Source organism: Heteronotia binoei, chromosome 18 (genome assembly GCF_032191835.1).
Source record: "Heteronotia binoei isolate CCM8104 ecotype False Entrance Well chromosome 18, APGP_CSIRO_Hbin_v1, whole genome shotgun sequence".
NCBI classification, from domain to species: Eukaryota; Metazoa; Chordata; class Lepidosauria; order Squamata; family Gekkonidae; genus Heteronotia; species Heteronotia binoei.
In genome coordinates, this window is record NC_083240.1 from 40,914,748 (window position 1) to 40,929,580 (window position 14,833).

The 14,833-nt window shown below is 46.3% G+C and overlaps 1 protein-coding gene across 1 annotated transcript in view; it reads left to right on the forward strand.

Annotated features, from left to right (window-relative positions):
• Nucleotides 1–130: 130 nt before the first annotated feature.
• The window catches only part of RPS6KB1 (ribosomal protein S6 kinase B1), a 37,092-nt gene continuing 22,389 nt past the window's right edge, over nucleotides 131–14,833 (forward strand). Inside the window, exons 1-4 of the mRNA XM_060258908.1 lie at nucleotides 131–371; nucleotides 8,000–8,049; nucleotides 10,638–10,758; nucleotides 12,730–12,798. Of these exons, the coding sequence (XP_060114891.1) occupies nucleotides 300–371; nucleotides 8,000–8,049; nucleotides 10,638–10,758; nucleotides 12,730–12,798 (312 nt within the window). The 5' untranslated portion in view covers nucleotides 131–299. The remainder of the gene's footprint in view (nucleotides 372–7,999; nucleotides 8,050–10,637; nucleotides 10,759–12,729; nucleotides 12,799–14,833) is intronic.

The following is a 14,833-nucleotide window of genomic DNA, read 5'->3' on the forward strand; positions in this document are numbered from 1 at the left end:
GCGTGCGCACTGACGGCAAGGAAGGCACGAGGATGGGCGTAGGCGGGCAGCGGATGCCCCCTTAGACGCCGCCGCCATACTAGGCGCATGCGCAGTCGTGTCGGAGGAGGGCGCCGCGCAGGCGCGGACGGAGGGGAGGGCCTGGCAGGCCATCATGGCGGCGCTCGCGGTTAGCGCGGAGGGCCCATGAGGAGGCGGCCCTCGCCGGCTCGGCGCTTTGGGTGGTAGCCAAGGCAGGCAGGGCAGGGAAGACGGCGGCGGCGCCTCCGCGCCGGTCCTCCCCGCTTCCCCCCCGGGCCATGGCGGGCGTCTTCGACATCGACCTGGACCAGCCTGAGGAGGTGGCCTCGGATGAGGAGCTGGAGGAAGGGGTGAGAAGGCCCGCGCGGCCTGAGGGGAACGGCAGGGAAGGAAGGACCCCCGAGCTTGGCAGAGGGACTCTCGGAGCGGCGTGAGGCGGCGGGGTGGGGGTCGGGCAGAGCCAGCCGAGGAGCCTGAGGCGCCCGCGCGCGCTTCTCCCCCTCACCGCGGCCGGTGCTCCCTCTAAGCCGCAGAGGCTTGTGAGCAAAAATTCTACGCTGTGAGCTGCTGCAGAAATCACTGTGCTCTGCGGTCATCCTTCCTGAGCTAAGACAAGAAGGTGTGAGCTGGAGGCTAAAAAGCTGCGCGATAGCTCACACTAACTCACCTTAGAAGGAGCACTGCCCTGGGTCATCCTTCCTGAGCTAAGACAAAAAGGTGTGAGCTGGAGGCTAAAAAGCTGTGAGATAGCTTACACTAACTCACCTTAGAAGGAACACTGCCCTGGGTCATCCGTCCTGAGCTAAGACAAAAAGCTGTGAGCTGGAGGCTAAAAGCTGTGAGCTGGAGGGTAAAAAATTGTTAGCTAGCTCCCCGTGGTGCAGAGTGGTAAAGCTGCAGTACTGCAGTCGGAGCCCTCTGCTCACAACCTGAGTTCGATTGCAGCGGAAGGTGGTTCAGGTAGCCGGCTCCAGGTTGACTCAGCCTTCCATCCTTGCAAGGTCGGTAAAATGACTACCCAGCTTGCTGGAGGGAAAGTGTAGATGACTTACAGCTTGCACAATGGCTAACCACCCCATAAAAAAGTCTGCTGTGAAAACGTTGTGAAAGCAATGTCACCCCAGAGTTGAAAATGACTGGTGCTTGCACAGGGGACTACCTTTACCTTTTAGCTCACGGTAACTCAGCTTAGAGGGAACACTGCTTGTTGAGTCTGTGTCTGGGCTGATGGATAGCCTACATCCAATGTTCCGTTTAAGCTGCAGAGTCTTGGGAGCAGAAATTCTACTTTGTGAACTACTGGCATGAATTTTGTGAGCTGCTGCATAAATTAGTGTGCTCTGAGATCATCCTTCATGAGCTAAGACGGAAAAGGTGTGAGCTGGAGGCTAAAAATCACACGAACTCACCTTAGAGGGAACGCTGCTCACTACTACCCTTCCTCCTTTCCTTCTCCCCCAGTGTGCTAAACTCCTGGCTTCTTGGTGCGGTATGGGGTTCTCCTGGAATTTCAGCTGGTCCCCAGTAGTCTGCAGAGATAGCTCCCCTGAGGGAAATGGCAGTTTCAGACAGCAGGTTCTGTGGCATATCATGGAATTTGGGGTGGGATTCCTCTCCCGGCTGCCGCCTCCACAGAGTGTGGAGATCGCTGTCAAGATACAGCCAGCATTTGGAGACCCCCTTGAGTTTTCAGGGCAGTGTGGAGATCGCTGTCAAAATACAGCCAGCATTTGGAGACCCCCTTGAGTTTTCAGGGCAAGAGACGAACAAAGGTGGTTTGCTATTGCTGCCTCTGCGTCACGACCCTGGGTTTCCTTGGTGGTCTCCTGTCTAAATACTAACCAAAGCCCGACCCTTTTAGCTTCTGAGAATCAAGGCAAGCCCAGGCCATTCTCCAGGTGCGGGTGCTGCCCAGAAGCTTTCGGAATTCGCTAGGCTGCAGTTGGCAAGCCTGTGACTGCTCCAATTCTGGGCTAATGCACCAGCAAAAAAACCCCCTGCGTATCTGTTGCTGCAGGGGGCATGAAGAACTACGTAGTTACTAAAAGTAACATTTGCACAGATGGTCCTTTTGGGAGATGTGCAAGCTGTAAGTGCGCATACTTGCCTTCAGATTCTCACGCCGCTGAGCTGCATCTGTTAAGGCTGTCAGCATGAGCAAGCATCTTTTTTCCTGGTCTCTCATAATGATGTTTTGGGGTATGGGAAGAGCTCTGTGTGTAGCTTGTTGGGATTCACTGCTCCAGGGTGCTGATTTAGGAGAGTTTAAAGAACAGGGATCAGGCACATTTTTGCAGATCAATGACTGTATAAATGACTGATCAATGACTGTATTAGCTGCATGGACTCCTGTATTCAGAGGAAGGATGCTTTTGGGTTATAGCTGCTGGGCTTTGTGTAGGGCTGCTGCCCTCATTCTCCGTTTCTGGGTTTCCTTTAAAAAAAAAAAAAAACTGGCTGGCCACTGTTGCAAACACGATGATGGGCTTACCTGGTCTGATTCAGCCAGGGCGTTTAAGATCTTAGCTGTGATACTTAAATGGAACTGCCAGAGAGAGATAGGAGCGATTGCAGTGGCAGAAACTGGGAGATGGTTGCTGCCTCTATGCCCTGCATGTAGGTTTCCAAAAGCGTTTTAGTTGGCTATCATGATCACTTCTGATGGTCAGTGTCTGTGTTTATTTTAAATTTATTTCTGCTGCAGGAATACTAACATTTACGTTACTTGTAGTCTTCCTTTCCCATTGTGACTCAAGGTGGATTACACAGTATAGGTCAATGTAGTTGTTTGGATGAGACAGCTAATTAGCACTGTAATAGGGCTGGAATTGCAGAAATCGGAACAAAATGTAACTATTAAGCTTGTTAAACAAGCAGTAAATGGTATAGCACAGTGCTCCCCAACCTTTTTGGCACCAGGGACAGGTTTTGAGGAAGACAATTTTTCCAAAGACTGAGGGGGGGGGGGGCAATGGTTTTGCGATGATACATTTGTGCACTTTATTTCTGTTAGTTTGGCATGGTGGTTAAGTGTGTGGACTCTTATCTGGGAGAACCAGGTTTGATTCTCCACTTCTCCACTTGCACCTGCTGGAATGGCCATGGGTCAGCCATAGCTCTTGCAGAGTTGTCCTTCAAAGGGCAGCTTCTGGGGAGAGCTCTCTCAGCCCCACCCACCTCACAGGGTGTCTGTTGTGGGAGAGGAAGGTAAAGGAGATTGTGAGACTCTCTGAGACTCTGAAATTTGGAGTGGAGGGCATGATATAAATCCAATGTCTTCTTTTTCTTATTACTACTTTGTAATATATAATGAAATAATTATACTACTCATGGCCCGGTTGTTAACAGGCCATGGACTGGTACTGGTCCACAGACCGGGGGTTGGGGACTCCTAGTATAGCATGCTCAGTGACTTACCATTTATGCTGGCTCTTGGAACAGCCCTGTAATTTATGCTAGTTCACCCCGGTAACGCAGAAGGGGAAATGAGGATGAGAGTGGCTTGCTTAAGGCTACATAATTTTGTGAGTACCTGGAAGTTTAAACCAGCCATTTCCTGGGTCATAGCTGAGGCTCTTGGCCATTATGCTAGGTCGGTTCCAAGTACACTGGACAGAGTATATCCAGCTGAACTCTCTTTAGAGCATCAGTGTTGACTTTAGTGCATGTCCTTAATGAAGCTTATTCAGTAGGGACATCCAGATGTGCTCCGCATCCATTTGTATGTCACCGGTGTGAGCTGGTTGTGCAAAAATTGCAGTTTGGTTCCATTCTTTCCCACTATCCTCTTTCGGTTTATAGAAGCAGGGAATTCTGTATGGAGTAATAGCTGCATTAGAAAACCTTGCATTGACACAAAATGGGAGAGGTTGAGAGATGTGGAGGGGAGCTGAAAAGGAGACCAAGACTGCAATTTATTATAGTTAAACAAGACTATGTTGTTGTTAGCTTTATTGTACCATTTGCTTAGCACACACCCCCCCCCCAAGAAAAGTTGCTGTTCTAGGTAACTTACCATCTAAGTATTTTTGAGCAAGCATGCTAATCATAAGTTGTAAAGGAGCTTAACCTGAGAGAGAAAATAACTTAGGCTAAGCACGTCAGAGACATAAAACATTGTTTTGAGGAATGAAAAGATTCCTAAGTTGCATGTTGCATTAGCGTTGTCCCTCATGAACTTCTTAGCACAGACTTGTAACTAATGACAGCAGTGTGAGTATGTGCACATACACTCAAACATCAGCAAGTGCTTGCTTGTTAAGAGTTGTATTGAGGTCTTGTTTTAATTGGCATAACTGATGTATAAGAATAAATTTATACTGAAACTGTTTCGCTGAAGGAAGAGCAGGAGAGTAGGCTGTTGATAGACAGCCACTTGCCTTGGGGTAGCGGAAGTCTAATGTGAGTCTGCTTCTGGAATGAGTCCTCTGAAGCATAGGGCTATAGTGAAAAAGAGCACTGCGTCAGTTAGACTTGCTATCAACTGTAGCTGTTGAATTCCCTGCTTAGATGAGTAGGAGGTTCTGATAATAATCTGTATCATTTAACATTTTACGCCTAGCCAAGCCTTCACTGGAAAATAAGCCTCATCGGTTTACAGTGGACTTCTTTCTCGAGCTTACTTATTATATCAGCAAAGGGGTATCTAAGCAGATCTATAGCTTTGCTATAAGTGTCCATTCGTGGTCTTCGCTGAAGCTTATAGTTTTAGGAGCTGAATCTCATGCTTTTGCTAGGCAGTGTACTTTAGGGTTGTAGAATCAAAACCTGCTTGTCTCTCATAAATATGTCTTGTGGACAATCAGGCAGGAGTTTACCTCTCCCCACCCCCTGCTCCCCAGGCTGTTGGTACGCCGCAAACATGATTCTCATAGGTGTGTATGAGTAAGCGAAGAAAAAAGCTTATAATTTTGGTTGATGGCTACATTTGGACCACTTATACATTTAGAGCAGTGAGAAATATTGTGCTGCTGTAAAAATGCAGATATAAAATGTCAGGAAATGGATGTATCCACCTCTTAGAGGAACCCCATTCTGCAGTATATCTGCTGCTTTGCTTAATAAGTGGAGATGCCAGAGAACATAATGCATTGTGAGATGTGTACTTTTCCTGCAGTACTGTCTGGATAGGACTCACTGTGCCCCATTCAGAGTGCTTGAATATGTTAGATGCTGCAGGATGGCCTTGTTTCCTTTTTGCTTGTCCCAACACGTGGGTGGGTGCTAAAAGAGTCCATCTAGCTTCCATGCAGCTCCTCCTTGCAACCTGAGAAATGTATATGCCTAGCGTAATTCTGGAGTGCTCTTTGGTGACATTACAGCAACAGGATTTGCCTTATTTAACCTGCATAGGAACAAACATTGGGGCAGCTATTCCACAAATATTAATTCTATAGTGTGGCCTTGCAGGCTACCGTCTGAGTCAATTGCAAACGTTCACAAAAGGCAAACACTTCTGTAAATGTAACAACGCCTTCCATAAATATTTTACAAGATTGCTGGAAAGGTATTCTAGTTGCTTATGCGTGGTTAGTGCTTTATATGTAGAGTTCAAACAATTGCTGTTAATTGTGCCAATGAAAACTGGCATTGGTTTTATGTCTGTTAGTAGCACTGTGGTGTTGTAAATCAAAACCCTTGTTTGTTGAGGTTGCATTGTTGTATAATGGGTTAGTTTGTGCTCGACAGCCTCAGTTATATATGCCTGTTTCAACAACTTTGAGTTGCCCTACCGGAGCACTGTAGCAGAGATTTTCAGATTGATCATAGTGAGCCTGCTTATGTCAGGATTAAATTCCAGGTCCCTGGAGCTTCTGATATAGGCATTTTTGTTTTTAAATTGGGGGAGGGGGGGTACTACTTGCAGTGATATAAACTTGCCTAGTTCTTGTCAGTATGCATGAGATCAAGTATTGAAATGTAGTTATTAGAAGATGATGATATTGGATTTATATCCCACCCTATCCTCTGAATCTCAGCGTCTCAGAGTGGTCACAATCTCCTTTACCTCCTTCCTCCCCACAACAGACACTCCGTGAGGTAGTTGGGGCTGCGAGAGCTCTCCCAGAAGCTGCCTTTTCAAGGACAACTCCTATGAAAGCTATGGCTGACTCAAGGCCATTCCAGCAGGTGCAAGTGGAGGAGTGGGGAATCAAACCCGGTTCTCCCGGATAAGAGAGCTATGGCTGACCCAAGGCCATTCCAGCAGGTGCAAGTGGAGGAGTGGGGAATCAAACCCGGTTCTCCCAGATAAGAGAGCTATGGCTGACCCAAGGCCATTCCAGCAGGTGCAAGTGGAGGAGTGGGGAATCAAACCCGGTTCTCCCGGATAAGAGAGCTATGGCTGACCCAAGGCCATTCCAGCAGGTGCAAGTGGAGGAGTGGGGAATCAAACCCGGTTCTCCCAGATAAGAGAGCTATGGCTGACTCAAGGCCATTCCAGCAGGTGCAAGTGGAGGAGTGGGGAATCAAACCCGGTTCTCCCGGATAAGAGAGCTATGGCTGACCCAAGGCCATTCCAGCAGGTGCAAGTGGAGGAGTGGGGAATCAAACCCGGTTCTCCCGGATAAGAGAGCTATGGCTGACCCAAGGCCATTCCAGCAGGTGCAAGTGGAGGAGTGGGGAATCAAACCCGGTTCTCCCAGATAAGAGTCTGCGCACTTAACCTCTACACCAAACTGGCTCTCTTAGACATAGTTGGGTAGCAAATTCTGGAAAGCTCAGGGACTAGCAGGGTTTTCTAGGGGAGGAACAGGCACCAGCTTTTGGAGCTCTGGATTAACAGGGGCATCTGTTGACTGACTAGAACTGCTAACTCCAGGTTGTGAAATTTCTGGAGATTTGGTGCTGGAGCCCAGAAAGGGACGTCAGTGGGCATAAATGCCATAGAGTCCACCCTCCACAGCTGCCAGTTTCTCCAGCAAACTGATGAGCTGAGTTGTAATTCCATGGGATCCTCAGGCTCTACCTGGAGGCTAACGACTTTATAGCATGCTGGGTTTTTTCACATTTGGATTTTTGTACCTTTGGCAATGGATTTAATTACAGTGTAACTGGTACATGATATGTGGAATCAAATACACTTACGATGGTCTGCTTCATTTTGTGAGCTGTGACATTACTGGAATCTCTTGGGTGAGATAGATTGGTTTCTGTGTCATTCATTCATCACTTGAGCTCAGGCTTTGGTGGACTTTGGAGCAAATTTCCGTGATCCACCAACAGAGCATATAGCAAGCAGTGTTCCCTCTAAGCTGAGTTAGCATGAGCTAGCTCACAGATTTTTAGCCTCCAGCTCACACATTTTTGTCTTAGCTCAGGAAGGATGACCCCAGAGCACACTAATTTATGCAGTAGCTCACAACTTTAATGCCAGTAGCTCACAAAGTAGATTTTTTGCTCACAAGACCCTGCAGCTTAGAGGGAACATTGATAGCAAGATGTCTGCAGCAGTTAACAGTAGTAGTAGTTAATTTTGAAGCCACTATCTGAAGCTTTCCTGGGCTAGAGTTAATTTTAGGGCAAATGTAATGCAGCACCATGGTTAACCCTGCAAAGGGAAAGCAGGGTGGAGGGGGATTTATGTGGGGAAAAGGAAGAAAAATCAGATGCATATAAGGCCTACGTATAAAAGAATTTTTCACATGCATTGCCTACGTTTTTAGCATAAGAGTGTTGCAACTCTGTATTGTAGGCTACTGTGTGATTGGTTAACAGTGCAGTCTGATAGAGAGTGCCAAGTCCTTATGCTGCTGCTTAGAGGGTTTGGCAGCTCTCCTGTAGAATACTGTGGACTTTCCACAAAAGTCTAATGTGAGAATTTCTATCTCATGCCCTCTGTCCATGTTTATACAAGTTCTGTAGGCAGCTAACCTTGCAGTGGCGCCAGCCTTGCAGTGACAAGCAAAAAAAACCAAGCAGGCTTTAAAAAAATGATTCTTGTGTATACTGATGCAGTAATTTTTTTGTTTTGTTCTAGGGTCACTTAAGTGAAAGCATGGACCATGGAGGAGTTGGCCCATATGACCTGTAAGTTCTTACACTGTACTTAATTCATGTAAAGGAGCTGGAAAATAAACGCCACCTTCTTGAGGCAAGATGGCAGTTTAATGACTTCTGTGACCTGATCCTGACTTGAAATCTCGTGGTGGTCAGAAAACCACAGCTGTTGAAGAATAGGTGTCATTATTTGAACTGTACTGTATGAGAATGCCTTCAATAAACTTTCAGGAAGACTTTTCAGCCAGTTCTTATGTCTGTTTTCTAATGATAACAGCCCTGATAACTAGGTACTTTTACTGAATAGTTTTAGGACAGACTGACCTCCACTCTGAGTTCTGCTTGAGGTACACCAAGGGGGTTAGTAGTTTTCAGGACAGCACATTTGACCCAAGATTTGTCAATTGCTTATCTTTGTCTGCAGTGTCGTAACTCACTATGCAGGCACACAGTGGGCTTTATGTCTAAAGGTTACGGGTTAAATTTTCTTGCTGATCCTACAAGGAAGGAATGAACGGAATCTCCACTGTGGCATTCAGAGATGTGGGTTGGAAAATTTCACAAAATAAAACAAAATTCCAGAATGCTTTCTTGTTCTTTACTTTTACAGATTCACAGTTTCATAACACTAACAGTGAATGGATGCCATTGCCAAAACAATATTAGGCAGGCTTGGAAGTTTTAAAGTCGTAATTAATGATTTTTGAGCGCCTATCCCTAGGAAGTATGTGAGAATGCTTGTATATTTTATGGATTTGTATACTGGGGTGTGGGAGGATAGAACCACAAATAGGTAAAATAATCCAAATATGCATACAGGTCAAATCAAACCCAAATGCAAAATTTTTATTTGTGACTCTCTTCATATGATGGAAGGGATGTTGTAATCACCAGTCTGATATAGAACTTTCAAGTAATACATCTGTTGAAGTGCCCCAGTGAAATCCAGGGATAAGAGTTAAGTTCTGTTGAAATAAATGAGTGAGCAGCCATGGGCACATCATGTACAGTTCTCTGGGTGTGCTAAAATCAGAATCTCAACAGTTTCCATCGCCATTGCTTTTTCCTGTAAATTAAAGCCATGTAACAGAAGTGCAAACTATTTTTATATACATTATTCCAATAAAAATTTCCCCATAAAGATTTTAATTACTTTGAATATAACAGTTAAATCACATTTGATATATCTGTCTAATCAAATATTTCAATTCAAATATTTGTTGTTATTGGGAAGTAAAATGTATGTGATCTTCTAAATTCTGTTTACTAAGGATAAACCAAAGTAAACACGCTAAATCAGTTTGTGCTCTAGGACATCATAATTTCCAAATGTGATTTTCCCAGAAAATCCACACCACAGATTATGTTTAATCCTTAGTCTAGAAATTCTGAAGGCTCTCCTCTTTGTATTCACAGATTACAATACAGCATGACTTGTGCAGCTGAATATTGGTTAGTAACAAATAGATAAGAGTAACAAATAGATTTGTGCATAACTCCTAGCTTGCTACATCCCTTCTTTTCTCCATCTCCCAACATGGACAAAATCATCCTTAGAATGCCCTCTCTGTGACTGTAAGGGACGCTATTACTAAGGGAAAAAACAACGCTGCAGTTTATAAATATGAGTGGGCATGAACTGGCTGACAAACTAAAGTCCATCACAAATTTTGGCCAGTTTGTGGTTCACGAAGCAATATTCATGAACGTAAGAACCGCCATGAACTTTCATGAATTTCGATGCCGTTTGTGGCGGCTTGTGAAGAGCAGAAAGCAGGGTGTCATGAAAAAAAACAACTGTTTGGTTTAAATAGCAGAGCCATTGCTTTCTGCTTCTTGTGAAAAGCCATGGGGAGCAGATAGCAGGGGTTTAAGCTTTAAATGGCTTATGAACTAGTTTAGTTTGCAAACCAGCATGTCGGTTCGTGGCTCAGCTGCGAATGAACTGCAAAAGTGCAGTTTGTGCTCATCCCTATTTGTAAATTCAGGCATTAGGAGAAATTGCAATCAGTATAAACTGCAGCTAGCAGAGCCAGCTATAAGTCTTAGATTGAAACCCCAACTTGGTGCAGAATCAACTTTGGTTGGATTTTGCAGCTAATCAGGGTTTGATCAAACCATAGTTTATTATTACGTCTGAACACAGCTTGCGTATCAGGATCTTCTTTTTCATTCCCGTGTTGTCCCATTTGTTTCTTTTCCCACTGCCATACTTTTCCCCAGAAGGTGAACAGTTTTATCAAAAGAGGGAAGTGGTGCTCGATTCATATGTACAGCGTTCTTCTATATATTGTGTAAGGAAGTCTGGATTGGAGAGATATATAATTTTTCCACTAGCTGGAAGTTGCTAATTTGAGCATCTTTTGTATGTAGGTTAGTGGCCACAGTTGGCATTTGTCAAATACATACAAAATATCTTCAGATGAAAGATCTGAACTTATGGACTGCCTTTTGCTAGAAGGCACTGTGTCACTTAATATTTCCTTTATGGTTCAGTGCTTCAGGGTTTTTTTTTTTCCCTGCAGGGTTCACCTTTTACCTCTGGTTAGACTATTGTTAATAGACCTAGCATTATTTTAAAGACTGCCCTACTGAGTCTGTAATTTATTTTTTTTTAGCAGCATGGAGCATTGTGAAAAATTTGAGATTTCAGAAACTAGCGTGAACAGAGGCCCAGAAAAAATACGGCCAGAGTGCTTTGAGTTGCTGCGTGTTCTTGGCAAAGGTGGCTATGGAAAGGTAAGGTGCTTTAATTGTCTGACATCTCTGAGACAGGCATAAGGCCCAGGGGCTGGAACTGGCTCATCCAGCACTCTTATCCAGCCAGCGAGTAGCTGGTGTGAGGGAGGGGACAGGAGGCTGCTGGGGGGGGGGGGTGGAGCCACTCTAATTGTGGCTTCAGCACAGCAGAACAACCTTGTCTGCAGCAGTCAGGCAGAACCTCTTTGATACAGTGGCAGCTTCACCCGTAAGTTGGGAGCCACCACAGCTGCATTCATGGCAGTTCAGGGTTCCAAGGCAAGGCCACGCATCTCTCTGCTCAGCCTGCAGCTCCAGGGATGCTGTCCCAGATGGCCATGAGGATCAGTGTTTGCATGTGGCAACCGCCACTGCCATATTGGCCTCTCCCTCATGCAGCAGCTGTGCTTTAGGCCATAGAGGGGTGTTCTTCAGCAGGTTCTTCCACACATGAGGGGGTCTAGTCCTGTCACTGAGTACGGGCCTCTCTCCCCCTTGGACCACCCGGTGGCCTTCAGCCATAGGCAGCTGCTACCTCATGGGGGGGGGGGTGTGCCAGCGATCTCTGATTATACTGGTCACTGTTTGGCCTGGGACCTCTGCCACTTGTGTGGCTGCCCCCTCCCTCAGATGATCTGGAATCCTTTGGCCTAGGGCAGGTGCTGTTGCATGGGGTGGCACGGCTTGCTGACAATCTCTGGCTTGAATCCCCTGCATCACCCCACCATGGATTGTCTGGCATGCTTGGCCTGCCACCACACAGGCATCTCTGGCTTGTTGAGCTTTGCTTGGCCCACTCTGCACATGTCCATAGACCTGGGCTACGGCCCCCACTTCCAAAGGCAGGGGAGATAGCGCAGTGTCTTTCCAGTTCCCTTCCATGGCAGCTTCGGAGCAGACGGGAGTTCACACAGCACTGGCAGCAGGAGTGAGCTGGGTAAGGGATTCACATCCCCCTCCAGGCAGTTTGGGTGCCTTTGCCCAGTACTGCAGTGTTGGGGCTCCAGTCTGCCCATGCAGGATTTCCTCTGTACCCCCTTCCCCTCCCCCAGCCCATGGGGCGTTGCAATGAAGACATGCCACCTTGGAGCTTACCAGCTGCTGTCCTTTATAAAGTATCTCCAATAGCTGGCAGAAGGTTTTATGGCACACGTGGCTTGTCTCGACAGAGTCACATTTATGTCAGATCTGGCCCTTGTAACAAAGGAGTTCAGGCTTCTGATCTATATTCTCAAGAGATTGCAAGCATTCCTCATCGACCACCCCACCCCCTGCAGTGTTTCTCAGCATCTTGCGACAGCTCCTTTTCCTCATGATGATGATGATATTGGATTTATATCCCGCCCTCCACTCCGAAGAGTCTCAGAGCGGCTCACAATCTCCTTTATCTTCCTCCCCTACAACAGATACCCTGTGAGGTGGGTGGGGCTGAGAGGGCTCTCACAGGAGCTGCCCTTTCAAGGACAACCTCTGCCAGAGCTATGGCTGACCCAAGGCCATTCCAGCAGGTGCAAGTGGAGGAGTGGGGAATCAAACCCGGTTCTCCCAGATAAGAGTCCGCACACGTAACCACTATACCAAACTGGCTCTCTGGCTATGAAGTCTAGCCGGAGAGCTTGTCCCATTTCCTGAAGTTGATGTGCTGGGTGCTTATTTTCCTAACGCAGTGTGGCGTGGCTCTTAGATGCTTGTATGTTGGTGTCCGCATAGCAAAGCCAATTCTTTGTTGTCAGCACTAATCCACGGTTGCTTTCAGAAGAACATGCATTCTCAGAGGAATGTGAGCTGTGCTGTGGTAGATAGAAAATAAACTCAGGCTGGTTCTGGTTTAGTCCACAGGTGACTTCAAATCATTAACTCCTCATTTTTGCTACTCCCTAGGTAGCAGAAGAATTTAAAATGTCAGCTGCTGTTGTTATGCTGCCTTTTAAAAATGGATTTAACAGCTCTTTTAAAAATTGCTTTGGGCAGGTGTTTCAAGTTCGAAAAGTAACAGGAGCAAATACTGGTAAGATATTTGCCATGAAGGTGCTTAAAAAGGTGAGTTGGTTTCCACCATTCAGCTACAACAAACTTGTAATTTGCCTTTACATTTAATGAACAATTGTGCTGAACGCTTCTGAGTAGCTTGCCTAGTTCTTTATTTTGAACCCCTGCTTAGTTGTGTTTAGAGCCCATCTCATGAGCAAGGGAGCGCAGATAGATGCTTAAGCTAATAAATGGTCTTATTTATTGCTGACTACACTACAGCAGAATAGCAGATTCTGCAGAATCCTAGACATGCATTTTTAAGGGTCAGCTAATGCTCAGTACCTCTTTTGAAACAAATTCCTATACCTGCGATCCAGCTGAAGGAATTGAAAGATGGAGCCACATATTTGCTTCATGCAGGATTTTGGTCAAGAAGGCAGAGAGGGAATACAAGGAGGAGGATTTTTTGAGGGGGGAATCTGTAATTGAAAGGGGGAGGAAAAAGTCTGTGAAATCCAGCTGAATGATGAGATAATTATGAACATATGAAGCTGTCTTATACTGAATCAGACCCTCATTCCATCAAAGTCAGTATTGTCTACTCAGACTGGCAACGGCTCTCCCAGGTCTCAAGCTGAGGTTTTTCACGCCTACTTGGCCTGAAGTCTTTTTAGTTGGAGATGCTGGGGATTGAACCTGGGACCTTTTGCCTTCTACTGAATCATACTCTCAGGGGTCCATCAAAGTCAGTATTGTCTACTCTGACGGGCAGCAGCTCTCCAGGGTCTCAAGCTGAGGTTTTTCATGCCTACTTGCCTGGACCCTTTTTTAGTTGGAGATGCCAGGGATTGAACCTGGGACCTTCTGCTTAACAAGCAGAAGCTCTGCCGCTGTCCCTCCCCAAATTAGAGGGGCAATGGAAGGCACCTGGAAAGCGAGAAGGCCACTGCAATGCCGTGGTTAGAGCAGTAGGCTTGGGCTGGGAGAATGATGCTGAAATCCTAGCTCGCTGGGTGACCTCTATCGCAGGGGTGGCCAACGGTAGCTCTCCAGATGTTTTTTGCCTACAACTCCCATCAGCCCCAGCCAGCACGGCCAATGGCTGGGGATGATGAAAGTTGTAGGCAGAAAACATCTGGAGAGCTACCGTTGGCCACCCCTGCATTGCATTACAATCCCAGCCTACGTCCGAGGAACTGAGGGCATGACATGTGGTTCTCTCTCATTCTACTCTCTCAGCAATTCTCTGAGGTTATTTTAGGCTGAGAGTATGGTAGTGGGCCACCTGTCAGTCTCATGGCAGGGTGAGAATTTGAACCCCGGTCTCCCCAGTCTGGTCATTATTTTGCACTGACTGATGCAAGCTTAGCCTTCCTTACAGGGTTGCTAGGATAAAATGGGCACGCCCCCAATTGATGGAACCAACTCCCGGAAGACGTAAGAGCCTTGTGGGACCTTGCCCAGTTCCGCAAGGCCTGTACGACAACTCTGTTTCGACTCGCCTTCGACTAATAGTGGTATCCAACTCTCTTCCGGCTAGCCCACACCTAACTGATGAGAAACTAAATGTAGCTTTACCAGACTCCTGTTATATAAGAACATAAGAACATAAGAGAAGCCATGTTGGATCAGGCCAACGGCCCATCAAGTCCAACACTCTGTGTCACACAGTGGCAAAAAATGTTATATACACACATACACTGTGGCTAATAGCCACTGATGGACCTGTGCTCCATATTTTTATCTAAACCCCTCTTGAAGGTGGCTATACTTGTGGCCGCCACCACCTCCTGTGGCAGTGAATTCCACATGTTAATCACCCTTTGGGTGAAGAAGTACTTCCTTTTATCCGTTTTAACCTGTCTGCTCAGCAATTTCATCGAATGCCCACGAGTTCTTGTATTGTGAGAAAGGGAGAAAAGTACTTCTTTCTCTACTTTCTCCATTCCATGCATTATCTTGTAAACCTCTATCATGTCACCCCGCAGTCGACGTTTCTCCAAGCTAAAGAGTCCCAAGCGTTTCAACCTTTCTTCATAGGGAAAGTGCTCCAGCCCTTTAATCATTCTAGTTGCCCTTCTCTGCACCTTCTCTAAAGATATAT